This window comes from Orbicella franksi, chromosome 6 (genome assembly GCF_964199315.1).
Source record: "Orbicella franksi chromosome 6, jaOrbFran1.1, whole genome shotgun sequence".
In the NCBI taxonomy this organism is placed as follows: Eukaryota; Metazoa; Cnidaria; class Anthozoa; order Scleractinia; family Merulinidae; genus Orbicella; species Orbicella franksi.
Genome location: NC_138150.1, coordinates 29,442,710 through 29,463,366, shown reverse-complemented (window position 1 = coordinate 29,463,366; position 20,657 = coordinate 29,442,710). Strand labels below are relative to the sequence as shown.

Below are 20,657 nucleotides of genomic sequence, written 5' to 3'. Positions count from 1 at the left end.
TTGGGTGGTTGGCGGCGGAGGCATGGCAGAAACGTACACTAGGCAATTGCTTGCAACTTGTCGCGCGGTTTTATTACGAGTTACGTTGCACGAGAGGTCGCCTAAAGTAGCACTCCCCGCATAGATGCCTCGCAAGTTTTCTTTGCAGTTTTCTTTGCGCGAGGCTTGCTGCAATGTAAACGTGAAAACCTCGATCTTACGCCTAAGAATTAATGTCAATACGACCTAAACTAACACCGTGACACTATCGAAGAACCAGTGCAGAGTTTAGATAAATGGCACGTCTCAAAGTATTAGCGACGACGTTGCTTGAGAAAACATGACCTGTTACCGCTGTTAATCACACTTCGTATTAGCTTCGTATTCAAGAGACGGCTCAATTTCAATATGGAGAATACTTTATTAACTGTTCGATTGTTACATGTTCGAGTGCTGAATATGTTGTATTTGCAATGCTGTCGTGTGACAATATTCAATAAGCACGTAAATTTTAAGGATCTTTAGTACAATTTACACAGTTTAATATCCAGTATTATAAAATATTTAAGATAGTACACGCGATGTCATGGGCGATAGGTGTGTAGATAAGAATATGTAAACACGGTTGTGACGGGTAATGGGGAAATATGTTTTGAGGGCAATAGACGACTTTTTATCCATTTTTAGATAGCCTCATCTAAACACTCGGGGGGTTGGGAGATTCTCGAAACTGCGTGTCGGGTTTGCATCATAACTGTCTTGAATTCTCCCAAACCCCTCGTGTTTAGATGAGACTATTTAAACACGGAAAAAGTCCTCTAGTGCTTAAACATAATTTTGTGAGACCTTTGGCGCCATTGCGCATGAAATTCGTTATGTATTTTCAGCGTGTACAAAGGATTCTAAAACTTCAGCCACTGAAACACTGCAAGGACCCAGCACAGCATTTATTTCTGGCAAATTTCTAAACTTTTTTCACATAACTTACTATCGTAAAATTTAAACCAAATTAACCATAAATTCAGTCAGTGATGAAGTAGAAAACACAAATTTAGAACCTACACTATTTCTACCCCCTCACTCAACAAAACTGCGACTAACCACGTTTAGCCAAATCACCAAATTCAGCCGAGGACATATTAAAAGTATTAGTGTTTTTGAATCAGTTACAGGGCTGAAATATCGCTTAAACTAAAATACAAAGATCTTTTTAATAAGTTATTTGAAAAACGTTCAAAGTTGTCAAGTTGTCTGTGAACAGAGTCGATGTGCTGTCCACTGGCAAGGTTTTGGCGCGGGCGGGAAATAGTATGCCACGGGTCAATTTTTCCCGCCACCAGAGCCTTTGCCGCCGCCTCAGTAGAAGTCATCAGAGGCGTCTGTTGCTGCTGGAGGGTTCGTGTTATTTTTCACGGTTTCTTGACTTCTGTACATTTCGGCAACCTGAAAAATGAACAAAAGAGAACACCAATTTAACACCAGTTATTCCAATCCTCCATTTTATTAATGACTCAAACCTTCTCTGATACCAAGTTGTCACTTAACAGTAGTTTGTTTTTTCTGTGAGAAAACGGTCCATTTCAAATACGCACCGTTCCGGGCGGTTTACAAGAGCGAGATGGAGATAGTGTTAGGAGTATAGTGCTGCAAACACAGGTTAACATAAAAACAACTTTCTCACTTGTGAGCTGTCTGTGGCTTGTTCTGGTTTCTTGTCGTCGCGGGTTCTTAAAAAGCGAGGAAATCGCAGCGAAATCCCCTTGACGGGATCAACCTAAAAATGCCGAAAACAAAAGAGAACAAGTTCACTTTCAAGGGCTGTAGCTACTTAAGCAGTAAACACTCTTGGCCGCCTCTTGTAACTTAAACCCGCATGAGGCATTGATGAGCCATCGCAATTTTCTGTTATCAGAGAGTTCCTGAATGAGAAAAAAACAAACCTGATTTGAACTTCTAACGCATCATCGTTAATGAAAAGACACCAGTCTGGGCTGGGATGTTCGAAAGCCGGTTAACGCTAAGTCCGGATTAAAAGTTAACCAAAGTATTAATTTGATTTGCATAGAAATGTTTTTCACTGCTTATGTTTTGTGTTGCCTGAGATTACTCAAATTAAAAACTGAATGATAAACAATAAAAACAGAAAACCTAGGGCTCGAAAAAAGTGTCGACCGGTAGTCCAGGACAATACCACTTTTCACCCTCACCTGCCCGATAGGCAAGGGATCAGGCAAGTCATCTGCCAACTAAATCATTAAAAGAGCAAACTAAGCCTTGCCCTGGGCAAGCAAAATTTTAGAGCTACTTGTCCCAAGGGAAAGCTAGAAATCAAGGTTTTTTCGAGTCCTGACGCACCATCGTCACAAAAATTGAAATCGAAATTCCGCTAATCCTGGGTTAGCTTAATCGGGCTTTGAACAAACCGGTCCGGGAGTTTCGAAACTGTGCGGGGGGGGGGGGGGGGGGGAGGGGGAGAGGGTTGCTTTTGAAGGAATTCCTGGAGTGAAGCTTTATTACGTTGTTACACTCACCAGGCCGACCGCCGCTTTATGGACTGGAGAGATGGAAAGATCTGCTGCTCTGATTTCCCACACCTAAACAAAACTAGCTGTTTTATTTCAATCTCAAAGAGAATTTTTTTCCCTTCTTATTGGTGATTTTTTATTTTCTCATCATACATCTGCTAAGTAATCTTTTGACTTTATAAGGAGAAATTAGATGTACATCACTCTTGGGTGTTAGTATATAATACAATGGGTCATTGGATAATGCAATTCAAGAGTTTTCATTGGCTTTGCCATCATGGTATATATAAGCCGTTATACCATGCTTTATAAATATGGTAAAGGTACGCGAAATACTTTTTTGGGTTGATTTTATTTTTATTTTATTTTAGTTTTCAAAATTTTGGGGGGCGTTTTTAATAAAACACTTATTCCACTCGCCCTTCTTGGATATGAGATGATTATAGCCAACTCGCCTCGTTGGCTATCTACCATCTCATATCAAACGCGCGCTCGTGGAATAATTGTTAATTATCCTCACTTTGATCGTTTTCAACAAAAATCACACCATAGACTCGCACCAGAATATTACATACCACGCCAGAAGGTAGCATGCACCGTATTTAACACATTAAAACGTTATGTCACGAAAACAACGACAGCTGACAGACATACATCGACAAGTCCCGCTTATTCTCGACATATCAACCAAGACTAACATCCTAGACCTTGAGACTAAAGCACAGGTGAACAGATCAAATCAAATACTTCACCTGCACTGCGTCAAACCAGTGATCAGGAGCCAGGCTGTCATCATACCGATAATAGGCCTTCGGTTGTGAAATCACGTGATCTTTGAAAAATTGATGATGCTTGTCAAGTAACTCGTCTGTAAACCCGGTTCCAATCTGTGAGAGAGTGAATAGAACACTATGAGAACCTCAAAATACACGAGTTCGCTACACACATGGTTGCCACAGGCATCACTTTTCAAAACTCCCTGACTTTTCTCTGATACAAATAAGATTTCCCTGACCAAATAACTGATGAAAATGTCAGATTTAAGAGCGGCTTCTGGACTCAACTTACAGCGTTTTCCATTCTTTTTTTCTTTTTTGTTTGGTTCTGTTTTTTCCCAATGTCTCGATGTAGTGTTTCCTGTTTCCGAATAAAGTCTTCCGATTCCAGTATGGCTTTTGATCTCCAGAAACACCATCTTTTAGAACTGTCACCCTTCGGTATCAGCTCGATGGTTTTTTGTTTTTTTTTTTTTGAAAGAAAAGCTTCCAAGATGACAGGCTTTTTTACCTTCAGGGATGACTGAAAACTTTCAAAACATTTTAAGTTATTAACTATCAGAACAGAATACTCAGACGGGAAAAGAGATACAAACGTTCACTACAATTTAATTTAAGAAACAAGTTTGACTAGCTGTGGTTTGCCTGTTACCTTGCAGATAGTCTGGAACTCTTCATTCTCAGGATCATAGCAGGCCAGTAGATATCCACCATATGAACCAGTTCTTTTGCCTTTACCCAAATAACCTCCAATTACTACAACATCTATTGTGTCTCCAACACCAGCCAAGTAGTCTTTTTTCAACTGAAACAAGGAGCAGAAAATTCCACGAGGCAATTTGGTTTAGGCTTTTTAGTTTAGCTCTGCGCGCTAATAGAGATAATTTTAGCGGTTTTTGCCACAATCTTGGGTGTATCTTTGTTCCACATTTTTAAATTCTGCGATACTTTAAATCAAAAAATTTACGGGAAGTGACGTTATTTCACTTTAATTTCTTCGACTTTTTAAAATGACCTGCTTAGTTCAAAACTGGATTATAATAATACGAATTGTCAAAGTCGTAGCTTGGTGGCGTTTAGCTCCACTGTTTCTCAGAAAGACAGCAAGTAAGCTATCACATTTGGAACGTCAAGAGCCAATTACATCACGTCTAAACGGACCAGTCAGATCACTGTCGTGGGAAAAAAAGTTTCTCACTTTTAAGGCTCAGCTTCTTGAGACGTCAGTCACCAACAATGCTCTCTCATTACTATCACTGCCTTGCCCAAGTTAGATGACACGATACTCCTGGGTTCAAAACATTCACTGCGTTTACACAACACCGACTACAATGGAGCTCCATTGAGCGGTTTTCAATGGAGCGTAAAACCAAAACCAAAGTAATCACTCTAGCCAATCACAAAGGACACAGACAATCCAGTGAACCAATCAAAACTCGAAACAATTGCCTATAACTGACGCAAAGCGCGGGAAAACGCGTGCGAGCGAATCACGATTGGTATTGGTTTTACTCCTGATTAAAAAGTGGCCGAGTTTTTTAAACCAATCGGGTGGCGTAGTAAGTGCAATACCAATTACTTTTCGACACTCAGATAAAAACCGCTCTATATCAATTGTTGTGTCACAGATTTCGTCACGCATAGAACGGTTTTTAATTGTGTGTCAAAAGTAATTAGACAATTACTTTGGTTTTGGTTTTGGTTTTACTACGGTTTGAGATTGGCTGAGTAGTTTAATTGGTAAGTAATTGGTTTGGTTTTGGTTTTACGACACTCAATTGAAAACCGCTCTAACAAGCAATGAGTGTATTGCATTAAGAACAGTCAAAGAAGTTCGCTTTACCTTTAACCAGTTGTGCGAACGTTTGGCGATTTCGTAGGTGGCGTCCACTTCAAGAGTTTTCACCATCAGACCTTCACAATTACCTGTGGAGAGAGATAAGACACAGTTAGAAAATATACAACACTCTCATGATGGATAAAAATACGCCAGCAAACAATGGAGAGAAACTTCCATTATGTTAAAAATGGGAAGATTCAGATGTCTTTTTTCTGACAAGGAGGAGGTTCAAGAAACCTTACCCTTGATGGAGTCATCTAAAAATTCAGCAATGTCATCCGTGTTGACTGAGTCAGAACTATGAGCAAACACGAATTCCTGTCGTAGTAAGAAACACGACATTAAATACTTGTGTAGCAAAAATACCTTTAACAACTTGTAACATCCTCTAACAGAGGAGAGAGAGGTTAACGAGGAAGTGATATATATCAAACATGAGAGACAGTGTTTCATCGGGATATCCCAAAATACCGAGAAGAGAGCTAATAATACGATGCGCAGCGGAGTATTTTTGACGAAATTCGAGGTGTTTGGATAGCCGATGAAACACTGTCTCGAGTGTTTGATATGTCCTCTCAATCAAAACAAAAGCTAAGGAGTAAACGAAGAAGTAAACTTGTCAAAATCTATGCTAATAAAGACCGGGTATCCAAACCTCCCTCACGGTTGTGACTTTCTGATAAATAATTAATGAGTTTGAGAAATAATAATGAAGAATCCTTTTCCTACCCCTTCAACTTCTGTGAATGATGACCGGAGAGCTTCTCTGCGAGCTCGAAAAGGTTCCTTGATGTACGACTGAAAAAAAAAAAAAAAAACAAGAGAGAGAGAGCACTGTTTTAAACAAGTTCTCCATAAAACCTACACCTTACCTCACATTAGGCTTGCTGCGTTTCATTCGCATTAAGTAGTCAGAGTTCACTTCATTGTAACAGGTATACCTCATATTTCTTAAATATTAAATATAGAATAACATATGTTTTTCTTAAGTGTCTCAATGGTCCGGAATCCAGAATCCTGCAATTTAATTGGCTAATTACGCCGGACAGTTTTTCACGATACGGACCCCGACATCCCCTCGCTAGAAACTTTAGGTTTTGGTTCCCTTTAAAAAATGTAGCCTACATAAACGCAAAAAGAAAAAATAGAACACGGAATTAAAGACATGGATTTGGATAATGAAAGCTATCAAAGCGAAAAACTTTTGTCTTCGCTCTTGAGTATGTGCAGTAACTTGAATGGCTTTTTTACTCTTCGCATTCACGCGATATCAAAGTTTTTCGCTATCAATTCTGGCGACTTTATTTCGAAAATAAAAAATAAAAACGTTTTTCGCCGGCTTTGGTTGGTCCTTGTCGAAAGAACTTCCCTTAAGTCCAATACTCCTGACCTGAGTCGGGCCGTACTCAATTTCTCGATACAGCAAATAACATATCATGATATGTGTATTTTGACACATATAAACTTTACTTACTTTTCCATTAAGATACAACAAATCAAATGCATAAACACAGACTTGAACTTTAATCTCAGAGGCATCAGCATCCTGTTGGGAGTAAAAAAAAATAAAATCAATATTAATACAATTTAATAATGACAGATGAATAGGTACCTGAGATCAACAAACTTTTCGCATACCAAACAATTGATATTGAGAATAATAAATTGATTACCTTTCTTTTTCGTGTACTGAGAATCTGAAATGGTAAAATCTGTTTCTTTTCTCTGTCCCACGCCACAGCTTCAGCATCAATTATACAGGACTTTACACCATCACCCAAAACCTGGCAAAAGGAGGAAATCTTAGGAACTGACCACCAAATGCCATGGATAAAAATTGAGTGATATTCAACCGGGGGTATTACTTTACATGTTAGCGTTATGAGAGCAGAGGGAGAAACCATACCAAGGAGTAATTTCTAAGGATGAAAGAATGACAGAAAACTGCAGCATGTCAATGATCATCAGGGGTTCCAAAACATTCAAAACGTTTGATCTGAACTTCTTTATAAGAACTTTCTCAGGATGGCCAAACCAGGCAGACAAAGTCATTCCCACTGCTGGCCAGTGCACCCTGTTGCCAGCCCTTATTGAAACCACTGGATCTTGACATATCACTATCAGTATGCTCAATGCTACAAAACAAATATAGGCATGCAATGCGTGCATGAGTTATTTTAGGACAATTGTGCAGAACTTTGTTTCTTGTTTGCGCATCCACATAAGGTCAAGTTACATATTGCTATTAAAAGGAACAGGCTGGGAAGCTGACTTGGACAAAGAAAACTTGAATACACTTGCAGTTCCAGTTCACCTAAATGTATTTTCATTTCATTATCTTGGACAAATGAGGAAAAATTGAAAAAGACATAATTTGTAGATTGTATGTCAACATTGCTAAGAAGGCAGAGGGAGAAGAACAATACCGACCTTTGGTATTCTTTCAATAATGTCGGGATACTTGGATGTACTGTTTTCTTGATTTCTGCTGTAAATGTGAATTTCTCCATTCTCAAGTATATGGATCTACGAACAAAATAACTAGTTTCTAAATGTTTATTCTACTAGCCTTTGAAAACAGACTCTACCTCCTTCCCACCCCTTAAGACATGCTACGGACAAGCAAAATGTGAAGGAAATCCTATAGATGTAGAACAAGTGTCAGCTAATCTTGTGACTTAGTGGCACGTTACTGACCAGTGGAGATAATCTGGATTATTTGTGACCTCACATTCTCTTACACAATGCCATTACAAAACTCTTGACATTAAACACACACTAGTATAAATTATTGGTTACAACTTTCTTCTAAAGATGATCTTTACATTCATAGGATTCATTAACTAGGAAACAAACATCAGATGTATAACCTCAATTGCATTGAACACAAACTGTTTCTCACCTGTGCTCGTTCACCATCGTACTTATATTCACAAGTGAATGCAGCATTTTCAAAACGTTTAAACACCTCCTCTACTCCCTTTGATGGGTGAGCCAGCATAGGCTTAAGAGGGATGCCTAAGAGAGAAAATTGATTGCAAGAACTAAGCATGCAATCTGTGCAGAAAGTTTTCAAGCTATAGCTCTCAACACAAACTGCTGACCTATGAGAATAGGTAATAATATTTACAACAAATAGAAAAAAATAAATATTACTTAGTTTTACAACTTACAGTAGTTTTCCACTGTTAAATAATATTATTATTGTGCTACTTTAGTAAAGTTTTGCAAGTTTTGATTACATCCAAGGTTGAATGTAAGTGACTTTATCCTCAGTATTTAACAAGCCAGTTACTGAACTACACCTGTGAATATCGTGGAATATCTGTAAGCAGGTATTAACAACATACAGTATGGGTACAGAGTTTTACCTGGAGTCAGGTGGCAATGTTTCGGCAGCGTCTCCAAGCCATGATCCAGGATGGATGGAATGAGTTTATTGTAGTTAGGCATTTCACTGTCAAAGTAAGATTTGTAGTTCATGGGCTACATACTAAAATTGTGTAGGATAAAAGTCTGCATATGAGACAAGTGGCGCATCAGGGCAGAGTTTATCCCGGTTTCTGTAGTTTGAAGTGACTAGGAGTATTTCTACTCCCCCCTTGATGGGATGCTAGTCCATTGCAGCGTTACTCCCAGCATTAAATTTACCGGTACCCATTTGTACACCTGGGTGGAGAGAGGCACTATGGGGGTAAAGTGTCTTGCCCAAGAATACAACACAATGTCTCCGGCCAGGGCACGAACCCAAACCACATGTAAATACTAGTGCATACAAAGACCTGTAGTTATTAGTGTCTTCAGCGTACATTTATTTACTAGCCTATAATGCATGTCCAGTTTATCAAAAGCATGTCATAAACACATTCAAGTTCAAGCTCAAAATATGAATTAAACCTCAGTGATTGATAATTTTGAGAAGTTGGTTGTTTATTAAGATTATTATTTCTTTGTTAATGATGACAAAATGCATTACAATTTTTCCTCCTCACTGCCTGTCTGCTTGAAATTGCTCCAAAACTGATGCTCATGAAGGAAACTAACTTACCAGTAACAGGTCTTGACAATTAAAGCAGCCTCGTCTTGTTTCTTTTTCAATTCATCCCCAGAAAAATTCTTTCCATTGTCAATTATGGGAGGGGGAAACTCTGAAATTGAAAAAAGAACAGCTGAAATGCTAACAAAAATAAATGCAAATGAACGCTTTATTATTCCAATTAGCACTGAAAAGAAGGAACATGTAACATGACTGTGGGATTAATCTATAGCACATGTTGTACAGCTATTTATTGGGATCATTTCTTCATGCCAGCCAAGTAGATGAGCTGCAAATATGATTGCAAGAGCTTCCAATGGCTATTGTTACCTTTGCTTGGAGGAGTGAGAAAGGCAGCATGTCCCAGTGCTATTAACACAGACTGTTCAGCAAGACCAATCCTTAACTTGCCACCTAGAGATCTTTAAACAAATCAACTCATCAAATTGAGTGATCATACTGTCTTATGAAATATGGTATGCCAGCGCAATTCAAATGCTAAAACCCAATAGGATAACAGAAATTAGTATCACCCAACTAGTTGACTAATGCAAATCCTGCATTTCAATTGGCTACACTACTAGTCCTTGAGTAGCAAAATTGGCGTAATCAAGTTTTCTTTCGTCTTATTCCCCAAAAAATATTTCTTCAGCCTGCATTTGCTAACTTTATTATTGCCTTTTCTGTCTGACTAGTTGGGTGATACTAAATCAATTAGACCCTTTTAAAAATGGTCCTGTAACCAGGCGGTTGATTCGTGATTGAAAAACGCTACTCTGGTTTAAAAATGTAAAAGTGTTAGTAAAAATTCTTTTTGTAAAAGTCCCAACGTTTTGGCTAAAACTTCAGCCTTCATCAGGGGAAAGTGACAAGGAATTTGTTGAAAAGGCACGTTCTTATACTATGCAAATCGGCAAATCGGCAAATCGGAGCTAATTATGTTCTGTCCCTTAGGGCTAAATCTAAAAATTCGTGCGGCAAATGCATACCATCATCTCGGTTCAGCAGATTCCTACAAGTGTTAATTTCCCATACTTCTAAAATACGTCTGTTGCGCCAATTTGTGCTTGTACGTAAGATCTTTGAAGATTCCCAGGAGATGGTGTGGCCAGAGTGTAAACAATGTTCCGCTAAAACTGACTTGTGCGAGTGTTTGTTTACAACTGCTTTTTGATGCTCTTTGAGCCGGGTGGAAAATTTTCGTTTCGTTTCTCCAATGTAGCTTTTGTCACAACCTTGACAGGGAATTGAATAAATTGCGCCACGAGTCTGATCTTTCGGGACTGGGTCTTTTGGTTTGGGAAATAAATTGCCAATGGTATGGTGTGGTTTTAAAGCAACTTTGATATTGTAATTGCTTGGGATTCGCTTAATCGGTTCCATAGTGCCCTTGACATACGTCATGAAACGACATACGTCATGAAATCATGAAACAATAAGACCCTTCGCCCTCAAAGGCCATGGATCAATAGCCCATTTGGCTTCGCCTCATGCGCTATTGACCCGTAGCCCCTAATTGTTAAATAGTCACTAGTTTTACCATCAGAAGAGTGTAACATGGATTCTACCAAAAACTTTCTCGCTGTGAACTGTAGCAATCTGACACAGATTTGTAAACAACTTACCGAATTAAGTATCTTGCTTCCGCATCCCGACAAGCAACAAACATGCCTTTAATTTTTTCTGACTTTCTTGTCATGGACTACAACCAAAAAAATTCAAAAAAGACAATGCTTAGTCTGTGCTTGGTTTCAATCCAAATAGTATTGTATATTGTAAGTCACATGTTAATTTCATATGTTAATTTGTTTTTTGTAAGTAATATTAGTATTTGTTAGTAGTCTTTGTACCACACAATTATAAAGTAGTGTTGGTATTGTATTATGTGGTTGTACGGGGGTTTCATTAAGGGCTGGGTACTGCGCAAATTGACTGGCTGTGAGGGTGATTTTGCCCGTCTGGTTTGGCCATTTAAAGGAAAGTTTTGGAAGTTCAGTTCAAATAGTTTTTCCCAGCTGTGAAACCAGTAAATTGTTACTGAAGCCCCTGGCTGTAGCTTGTAAGTAATATATTGTATTGTAAGTAACTGAAAATAAAAAAAAGTATTGTATTCAGCCATTCCAAAATCCATCCCATTTTCCAATATTCTTACAAGTTTGCAACAGGTAATAATAACTTTCCACAACACAATCACACTTACAAGTACTGTGTTCAGGAAAAAAAGAAGTGAATGTGGAACATCTTTAACATTATAGATGATCAGACTAACCAATAAAACATCTACGTAACAAATATACAAGTATTTTTAGAAACAGTGGGAAGAATTCATATAGTAATCCTGGGACTAAAAGAGCTTAATATGTACTCACACTATGTCCTGTCATCATAGCAATGTCCTTTAGTTTGGTGAAGACACCCTCAGCAGTGAGCTTGGGTGGAGCAAACATGGTGCGCTGTGTGCTGCGGCAAGACTGACAAGAAGAAAGCAGACAATATCACTGATAATGGTTTCACAATTTCCTGTGGGTGGCTGCCCTGGTGCAGCCTTTGTCAAAAAGCAGTAAGAGAGGGCCGTTATAACTTCCTGTACAGTGCAATTTTTTTTAACTGCCAATGTGTATATAGCTGGTGATTTACAACAGATTACATGTACACGTAAGAGCTCGAAAGGGTACGAAGTCTTACTGAAGCACTGTCAGTATTAATGGTCTGAAAAAGAGCAAGTTCACAATCCAGTCCTGTGTGTACGTAGCTGCTGAGTATCATGTGTGACTACAGTAAGCTAGTAACATGGTTTGAAAATGGATCAAAGGCCATCAAAAAAGGTCCAAAATAGTTTCTTGTAAAGGTTCAGTGTATTGTCAATACCTTACCCTCTTGATTAAAGTTGTTTTGATGTGGATCAGTATGGTCTGAGACAAAATTTTGCCCTTGAAAATTGAAACTTTTCCACCTCCATTTACACAGTTTGTCAGTTATTTCTGATTATATGCTGTAATTAACAGATGAGTACTTACCTCAGCTACTATCCCTAAATCTCCCTTTTCTCCAACATCAGACTTGATCTGTTGCAGGCTCCGTCCTAAAATAAAATTACAACAATAATTTTATTCTTTACAAGTACTTGTTGCAAACTAAATCTATGCAGTTGGAGTTACATGTACCTGACTAAATGCACCTAAAAGATGCGTTCATTTTCAAAGACTACCCCGAACATGGCAAACTGTCAGCAAAATCTATTTGGAATAACACAATAAAATTAACGCCTGTGCTGAGATTCAAGAATAAGCTTGCATCCACCAAAGGTCTTGATACCACTGCTGTGAAATGCTTGCTAATACTGAGAATCTTAAATCACAAGTATTGTTTGATGAACTTGTTCCCGTAGAGACATACAAGTAAGAGTACCTGTGGACTCTGCAACAGCTTTCATCAGAATGTTTTCTCCAATGCCAAGTTCAATTCCTTCATATGCTGGAGCCAACTATGAAACAAACCAAGACAAGTCATTACTGACAGTGGAACTACAAAAAACAAAGAAGAAAATAAATATAGTTGGAGCACTGATATACAGGCAAGTGGGTTAAGTTGAGTAGATGGGTAGGTAGGAAGGTAGGAAGGCAAAGCCCATGTTTGGATCATCAAATGAGAGACACTGCAGGACTTATATAGTAAATTCTTAGAGATTTTAGGTCTGTCAAAAGAAGAACTGTAATAGTTACTAATTGTTCATATGATTGGTAGTTAGATGAATACAAATGCTACATACCTTGTTGAGGCAGAGATAAACGCAGGGCAGTAGGTCATCAGGTGACAAAGCAATAACTGAACGAAAGAAGTTGCTGAGGATGGAAGTGATCTTTAGCCTGTTGTGGGTTAAGTGTAAAAATGTCAGTTAATCATACCGAGAGCAGTTTGCAATTGAGTGTTGAAGGTAATTTCAATTCACTTTCAATTGGGTTTGGATCAATCCTTTCTGTGATTGTTTGAGCCAATAAACTCAACCAAAAAGATGCAAAACCAAAATCAATAGGGTCTTGGTAAAGCTCTTTTTCCCACACAGTTCAGGTGTTCAAATGCATCATGTTCTCAAGGGTTCATTGAGGTGTCCAGCTGTTGTTATTTGCTGTTATAAGCCATTGTGATTGCTTTGGTTTTGGTTTTATGACACTCAAATGAAAACTGTGAAAATGAAAATTAATAGCATTTCCTCACTTTTGTTGCTCAGTTGTCTGTATGTATATTACCTTGCAGAGGTGTCTTCTATGGCCTGAAATGTTCTTGCCACGGCTAAGTATGGTACTCTGAAAGAGAAAAAAAAAACTGTCAATAGGACTTTTTTTAAAGACAGTATCATGTATAATAACTGATTCAGAGGGCTATCAAAAGTAAATTCACTGGTGCAGTGCTTAATAGAAAGAACTGAGTGAATACTCTTTCAGCATAGGAGGTGTGGGGATCCAACTGGGACTGTTTCCAGCTGAATTACACTGGGTTGCACAAGTTGTAATCATAATCTTTGGCAATTCAACTACAAATTAAATATTTCTAAGCAGGGCTGTTATGAACAGCCGTAACCCCTAAAACCTGTTACAGCTGAGTATGCTTGACTGTCCCTTGAAGATACTGGTGAAATTGCCTGTTGTTGATAGAATTTACCCACGAAGTAAAAAATTACAACGGGTGTGTGGAGAACAAGGCTTCAGGTGACTCAAACCTTAATGACAGCCATGTCTAAGGACCTGGAAGGTTACCTCTCTCCATGTTTCCAACAGGCATGTTTTATGGGGTGGTAGTAGTTCTTCTCTGGTGAATATTCTGTGGCTTTGACAGGTCCAACACATTCTTCATCATCAGACATTTTGTTTGTCGAACTTGAAAACAAAAACAGTCACAAACAAGTCTTCAACAACTGTGTTATTGGGAAAGGCACATGCTACTCTTTCAGTACCTCTCTCCATGTCAGAGAATCAAAGAGGCAACTACAAAATAGAAGGGCAACCAAACAAAATGCTGGACCCAACATCCAATACACTAGCGTCTCATCCAGGGAGAGCAGCAATCCTCCTCTAGAGTTGCTTCAAGCTGCAAAACCTGCTCCTCCAATCCTTATGGAAAAGGATTGATTTCACCTCTATATTATGGTTCATTCTTACCTTTTTTTCTTTGATGATTGACTGTTTTGCTCACTTTTACTCTTCTCTCTAATTGTTTGATCTTTATTATCTGCCTTTCTGAATCTCTTTGGAGCTACAAGTTAGAATAAACAGTATAATTACTAAACATGCGCTTGAACCTACTGTGTATAGAAAAATTATTCTTGTATCCTTTGTTTCAGTGGCATGCCTGTAAACTAGCTAAGCTTAGTGCTTGTATAGCTACAGTAAGTGCGTGACCACTACAAATAAGATTTACATTTACATTATTTTGTTGTTTACAACTGAATCGTTTAATAACAGTTAATTTACTGTGACAGAGGTATTGGAATGTGGAAACTGGTTCAGTCAACTTCTGTTTCAGGATCTGGATTCCAGTTTACAACATTCAGTTATAACCAACTTTCTTTGATGGTTGGGGACTACACATCTTTTTACTGCATCACACATTACACTGCAAGTCTGAGTGTGAATGCGTTCTCAGCCAAAAGCCCTTATGCAGGGAAGGTATGGATTTTTCTAGAACATTTAATTATACTTACAGAAGAAGTCACTGAACCCTCCCTTGGTCTTTTTTTCATTCTTGTCATCCTGATTTTTACTTAGTGGCTCTTTTTTCTGATCTCTCTTGTTCTCCATCTTTATTTCATCTTTTGTTCTTTGAATGCTGGTGCTACCTTTTTTCTTTGTTTCACCATTTTTTGCACTTTCCACCTTGTCATCTTTGTCAATATCTTCTTTACCTCCATTGTGACTTTTGCCTTCTTTCCTATTCTGGTGTTTTTCTTCTTCAGTAGAGGCCATCTCAATATCACCACTGCTTTCCGACAATGTATCCTCTTCTTTCTTCTCAGTCGTGTCTCCCTTATGATTTTTATCCTTTGTTTTCTTTGAATCTCTTCTTTTTTCTGCTTTCTTATTGCTAGTGTTTTTTGTTGCTGTCTTCTCCTCCTTACTTTCATTTTCAGATTCACATTCTCTTTTCACATTATTTTGCCCTTCTACCCCTGTTTGTTCAACATCACCCACTCTTTTACCTCCACCTTTAATATCAGTGTTTGATTCGCTTCCTGTCTCTGTTCTTTCTTCATCCACTTTACTTTGTACTGGCTCATTATCCTCGCTAGGGATTTTATTCTTGTTTTCTAATGAAGGCTGCTCTGACTTAGCTCTTTTAATTGCCATTGCCTGAAAGATGAGGAATCAGAATGTTAATTAACAACTTACCTTATTATAGGAAATTAACGCTCATGTTAATTAATGTACTTGAAATTAACGCGACTTAAATTGAAGGTAAATTTGCTTCCCAATAAAGGAAATTAACGCAAGAGAGGGGGCAAAATTTCAAAATGAGGGAAATTAATGCATCTGCTGCTGGAGTGTGTCACAGATTTGGGGGAAAATAATGGTAATTAACGTTGCAGAAATTAACACACAACTTAATTAACAGCACAGAAATTAACATTTACATAAATTAACGTGACTTAAATTAACGCGAATTTCAAAAATGTACATTAATTTCATGAAGCGTTTATTTCCTATAATAAGATAAGGCATTTACATGGTTGCCACAGACATCACTTTTCAAAACTCCCTGATTTTTCCCTGATAAAAATAGCATTTCCCTGACAAAAAACAGTACAAACTGCCAGATCTAGTAGCGGCTCCTAACATGAACTTACAGCTGTCCTTAAGGAAAAAATATCATTGAAATCACAGTGACATCAAATGTCTCTTCCAGCCATGTTAAATTATTTCAATTTTCCCTGACTTTTCTTCAAAATGTCAATTTTTCCTGACTCAAAATAAACTTCCCTGACCTGTAGCAACCCGGATTTAGGTTGAGATCGTAGTTACACTAACTTTGCAGATCTATGACGTTGACTTGAATTTTGTTGACTTGAAGAGATTTCCTAAATAAATTCCTTTTGAAGTTGGAAAGTGTGATAATTTAAATGCACTAACATTAATCCTTTCTCAGTTTTTTTTTTTCAGTAGACAAATACCAAAAACACCTTCTCATGTCTTGCAAGAATGTGCTAATACCTACATAACGTTTACGCTTTGACAAGAAGTACAACAGTTTACAAAAATTCACTGTATCTGAACTCTTGTCCTTCTTAGCACAAAAACTGTGAAATTTTGGCCATTAAGCCCAATGATGTGACTGTGGTGGCCATTTCAGTAAGAGTGTTGTATAAACAGAACAAGGTGTGGTCACCAAAAAAATTCTGGCCATTGTGGAGAGGTTGCCACTAAAAATTAAGCAGCTCTTAGTGGAAGTACAATGTAATTTACCTTATTCCCACTTGAAGATTCGTCTTCACTTGAAGCCTTCCTTTTTCCAGGTTTCCTTGCTGCAGAGAAGACCAGACAAAAATTTAGCACTGTATATTTGGATCATGTGTACTAAAGGTATCAGCGGTTGAGTGTCAATTGATATTCACGACCGCTACTCTCAATTGACATCTCAATCAATACTCAATTGACATCCCAATCGATACTTGGTTGACACTCTATCGACACTTGATCAACAGTCAGTTGATAGTTGGCTCATATCAATCAAGTGGACTGGCTCATATCAATCGATTGAAAATTAGTCGACTCTCAACCGACTGTCGACCGAGATGTCGATGGAGTGTTGACAGTGTCAATGGAGGTGTTGATCAAGTGTCGATCAAGTATCAATCAAGGGTTGATCAAGAGTACTGATTGACACTAGACCACGAATGCCTTTAGTACATATGATCTATATATTTTACTATTAGTTGTGGGATGATATTATAAAGTTTATCATTCAAATTCAATGTATTCTAACCAACCTTGCAAATTTGTTATCTAGTGATACCAAGTAAGGATCAAATAATTAAGTACAGTATGTACCATGTGGCCAAAGCTGTTATATCTAAATGGCTACTGTCCTTAAAACTATGTATCAGCTACAAGGATTAGGGTTCTAAATTATTTCCTTCATCAGCTGTTCCCACTTCTGTTTATACATGTAGATGTGACAAGGTATAAAGGCCCAAGTATCCACAAGTGCCAAGGGAATTTTCAAAATTAAAGCCAAATAAGTGTACTCTTCATCCATAAACTTCAAAAATTGATATTTTCCCAACATGGGGCTGACAACATACAGTAAAGTGTAAAAAGTGGGTGTAAGTGTTGTGAAATTGGTTGTAAGTGTAGTGTGTTTGTAAAATGTGATGGATAAGAATTGTGTGCCATTCTGAGGTAACTCAAAGGGAATTTTCAAAATTAAAGCCCTATACAGTACTGATGTAAGTGCACTCTACATAACGCAGTGTTGGAAATTAAAATTTGACAGTTCTTGCCATTCGGGTGAATGACTCCCAAAATGCACTGGCCTGGTGTAGTTTTCACTCGCCCAGAAAGGTACCACCCCTCCCCCGAAAAAATCTCTGCAATGGTTCACAAACTATATGTTTTTTCAGTATCAGCTAGCTTGCCATTTACCATCAACCTTTGACACTCCTTGGGAATTTTTCCACATTTCCGTAGTTTTAACTGAAAAACAGCTTAACAAACAGCTGGCAATACCAAATTCACGTACATACATGTGCCTAGCTAGAATCAAGACATTATTGGCATCATCTTCAGTCTAATGGTTCAACTAGACACCTGTATCACTTCATAGAAGTGTAACCATTATGTAAATTATCACTGCGAGGAAGCCGTATTTTGTTTTGTCCTTTTATGAAACACTACGTTGTGTATCATTGGCAATTTATTATTTGGACATCTCAAAAGATAAAAAGTTGAAAAAAAAACCACTGGTAAGTTTACATTTAGAGATATTCTTGCCACACTCGAAAATAAAAAAAGCTTAAATAAATTTCCAAAAACAAAAATGGTACTTGCCAAACGAGTAAGTGATTGTTGATTTGAACTTGCCCAACACTTTTCACACTACTGCAAATAGCAAGCAGGCGAGTGCCAGTTTCCAACATTGATAATGGTAGTATGTATTTTTCAAAGTGATTATTTTCCAGGGTTGTCAAAAAAAGTTTTGAGGAAGGTGGCTTAGTTGTTGGAGCAAGAGGATGATTTTGCTATCTTTTTTAGAGTCAGATTTAGTAGCCTAGTAGAGTAGCTGGCTAAGATCATGAAGCAAGAAGTGATCTTTGTTAGCTGTCTGCTACTTTTGTTAATCCTAAATTATTGAAGAAACTCCTGTGCTGTATTTGTGGAAAAGTGCAACACTTAAATCAATATCAACTTGAGGTTGATTAAGTTAGATAAACTGAGAGGAGGTTAAGGAAAAGCTGGCACTTTATACTAGCATTTTAGATCTTCTTCCACTTACTTAGTGTGATTCAAGTACTGCGGTTCGCTGTGAATTCAAATGTTAGCTTATAAAATGTCACATTAGATAAAAGTAAACAAGCAGTGAAGCACTACTGTATTAATATTGAAATCCTTGTGTGACTCACCTGTCTTTCTCTTAGGGATAAGTGTTGGCTTATTTTGGGGCGATATAACTTCAATAAACTTCCTTGTTTCATTACCACCTTCAGCTTCACCATCTACTCCAGCAGTATCACCATCTTGCCCTTCATTAGCCTTTTCGTTGTTCTTCACATGTCCATTTTGGTTGGCTGAGGAGTGATTGTCATCCACTCCATTATTTTCTTCATCACTACTATCCTCAAGTATACGACGGGATTTTTGTTGTCGAGCCTTTTTGACAGGTGGTGAGTCAGTATCCACAGACTGAGTTTTCAACTTCAGTGGGGTCCTCTCTTTCATGTCAACATCTTTACTGCTGCGATATGTAAGACTTTAACATCATTAATTGCTAAGGGAAAACTTGTCTATGTGCAACACACGGGACAACAAAATTGGACTGATGCTATCTTTTAAACTGATATTCCTGATCTCATCGCCTCATGCATTATGCATGCACTCACATTTTAAATACGCCCCCCCCCCCCCCCCACCGGTTGACAAAGTACATCAAAAGTGTGAGGCTTCCCTTACCCACTCAGATGAAATGATTTTTTTTTTCTAAAGATACCCTTTCAGAAATACTTAAAAAGTGCAATCCCATTACAAACAACCCATCCCCATTGAAATAGTCGTCAACACAGACTGGGGGAGAAGGAACCTTGTCAACAGGAATTGGGGGTAGAAGGTACATTCCATTATGTCATAGAAATTTGATTTGTCTCGGGAGATGAATATACTTTTGCCCAAACTTTACAATTTTAGCAAACTGGATTTCATTGTTTTACGATTAACTTCTCCATCTCGGGAGTTCCACTGAAAAAACCTGGCCCATTCTGCCATTCCCCCTCCCCCCTGACTGAGCGCCATATTGAAATATTTTGCCAGTGCGACCGCACACCAGCAGCGTCAGGCTGCTATTAAATAAACCTTACAAACCTCGACAAGTCCTGGTCGTTTACTTCGTCTCTTTTTTGTTTAAAGTTAGTCTTCGGTTTGGTACTCGGAGAGAAAAACGCTCTGGAACGAAAATTATGGATAAAATGAAATTAGCAACTGTGATGCTCTGTTCTACGACGAATAAGTTTTAAACTTAGGGTTGCACTCTTCAGAAAAACCACAACATGCAAAGAGCAAGGTATTGCGTCTTACGCTATTCCCCTTTGAGCCATTGCTGAAGTGTCTAAATGAAAGAGTTTTCAAATAATACAAGATGCATGAAGATGAATATTTCCAACATCGAACATATTCCCTCAAGTAGACTCTCTTCCCGCCAATTTTCATTCTCGCCCCCAGACCCTCCTGTCGCTCTTAGCCGGCGGGGCCTTGGCATGGGGAAACTGTGGAACGCAAGATCACGGTGCCAACCACGGTGCCTACTTTTGTTAGTGCGCACACGTTCTGCGTGTTAGAAGTTGGGCTGTTATAATCCATCAAAGCTGTAGTAAGCCACCTTAACATTGGTTGGGAGACCAATGCGGCTGCCGTGACGTCATTAGAAAACACTCAGATCGTTTTCACGTGACGTCATCAAGTAATAGTTCTGAAATCTAAAACTAAAGAGCCACCAAATATCCTTCAAATCTTTTTCGCAACACCCGCAGTTTTGAAAATTGGGGAATATTCTCGGATATTTCCCAGCTTTAGCTGTGGAATATTCGGTCACGTGACGTGTTTAGACCAATCGCGCGCGAGCGAAAATATTTGATGGATTATAATGCGTGATAGCGGAAACGTCATATTGCTAAGACAATCCCCAATTCTTTATTTTCCAAGTGCCCATAATTCACTCTGTTTGCCCCACAAGTTTTGCATAAACTATTATTTTTAAATGCTCTTAGGAGGTCTGCATCTTCCCAGAAGCATTTCACAACAGTA

The 20,657-nt window shown here is 38.3% G+C and overlaps 1 protein-coding gene across 2 annotated transcripts; it reads right to left on the bottom strand.

The window, feature by feature from the left end:
• Positions 1 to 385: 385 nt before the first annotated feature.
• Positions 386 to 20,070, bottom strand: LOC145489055 (DNA ligase 1-like). 2 transcript variants are annotated; one of them, XM_081467955.1, is made up of 28 exons: positions 19,932 to 20,070; positions 19,719 to 19,799; positions 18,767 to 19,095; positions 16,611 to 16,669; positions 14,855 to 15,500; positions 14,313 to 14,406; positions 13,911 to 14,030; positions 13,404 to 13,460; positions 12,926 to 13,022; positions 12,565 to 12,640; positions 12,174 to 12,238; positions 11,526 to 11,627; positions 10,782 to 10,858; positions 9,487 to 9,578; positions 9,169 to 9,268; positions 8,492 to 8,577; positions 8,023 to 8,138; positions 7,551 to 7,646; positions 6,794 to 6,904; positions 6,595 to 6,666; positions 5,850 to 5,918; positions 5,363 to 5,438; positions 5,124 to 5,206; positions 3,933 to 4,085; positions 3,257 to 3,391; positions 2,511 to 2,573; positions 1,661 to 1,753; positions 386 to 1,422 (listed from the first exon to the last, which is right to left on the bottom strand). In XM_081467955.1, the coding sequence occupies exons 1-28, from the start codon at positions 19,949 to 19,951 to the stop codon at positions 1,336 to 1,338; spliced, it is 3,255 nt and encodes a 1,084-aa protein (XP_081324081.1). In that variant the 5' UTR covers positions 19,952 to 20,070; the 3' UTR covers positions 386 to 1,335. The 2 variants fall into 2 exon arrangements, with proteins under 2 accessions (XP_081324081.1, XP_081324080.1); XM_081467954.1 differs by having other exon boundaries at positions 18,767 to 19,098; positions 19,932 to 20,069.
• Between the last annotated feature and the right edge of the window lie 587 nt (positions 20,071 to 20,657).

Coding starts and splice junctions, on each gene's coding strand:
- LOC145489055 (XM_081467954.1), bottom strand. CDS start 19,951: ATGGCTCAAAGGGGAATAGC. Junction 10,859..11,525: donor CTATGATGACAGGACATAGT/GTGAGTACATAT, acceptor TTTTGGTTGTAG/TCCATGACAAGAAAGTCAGA. Junction 1,423..1,660: donor AAGCCACAGACAGCTCACAA/GTGAGAAAGTTG, acceptor TTCATTTTTCAG/GTTGCCGAAATGTACAGAAG.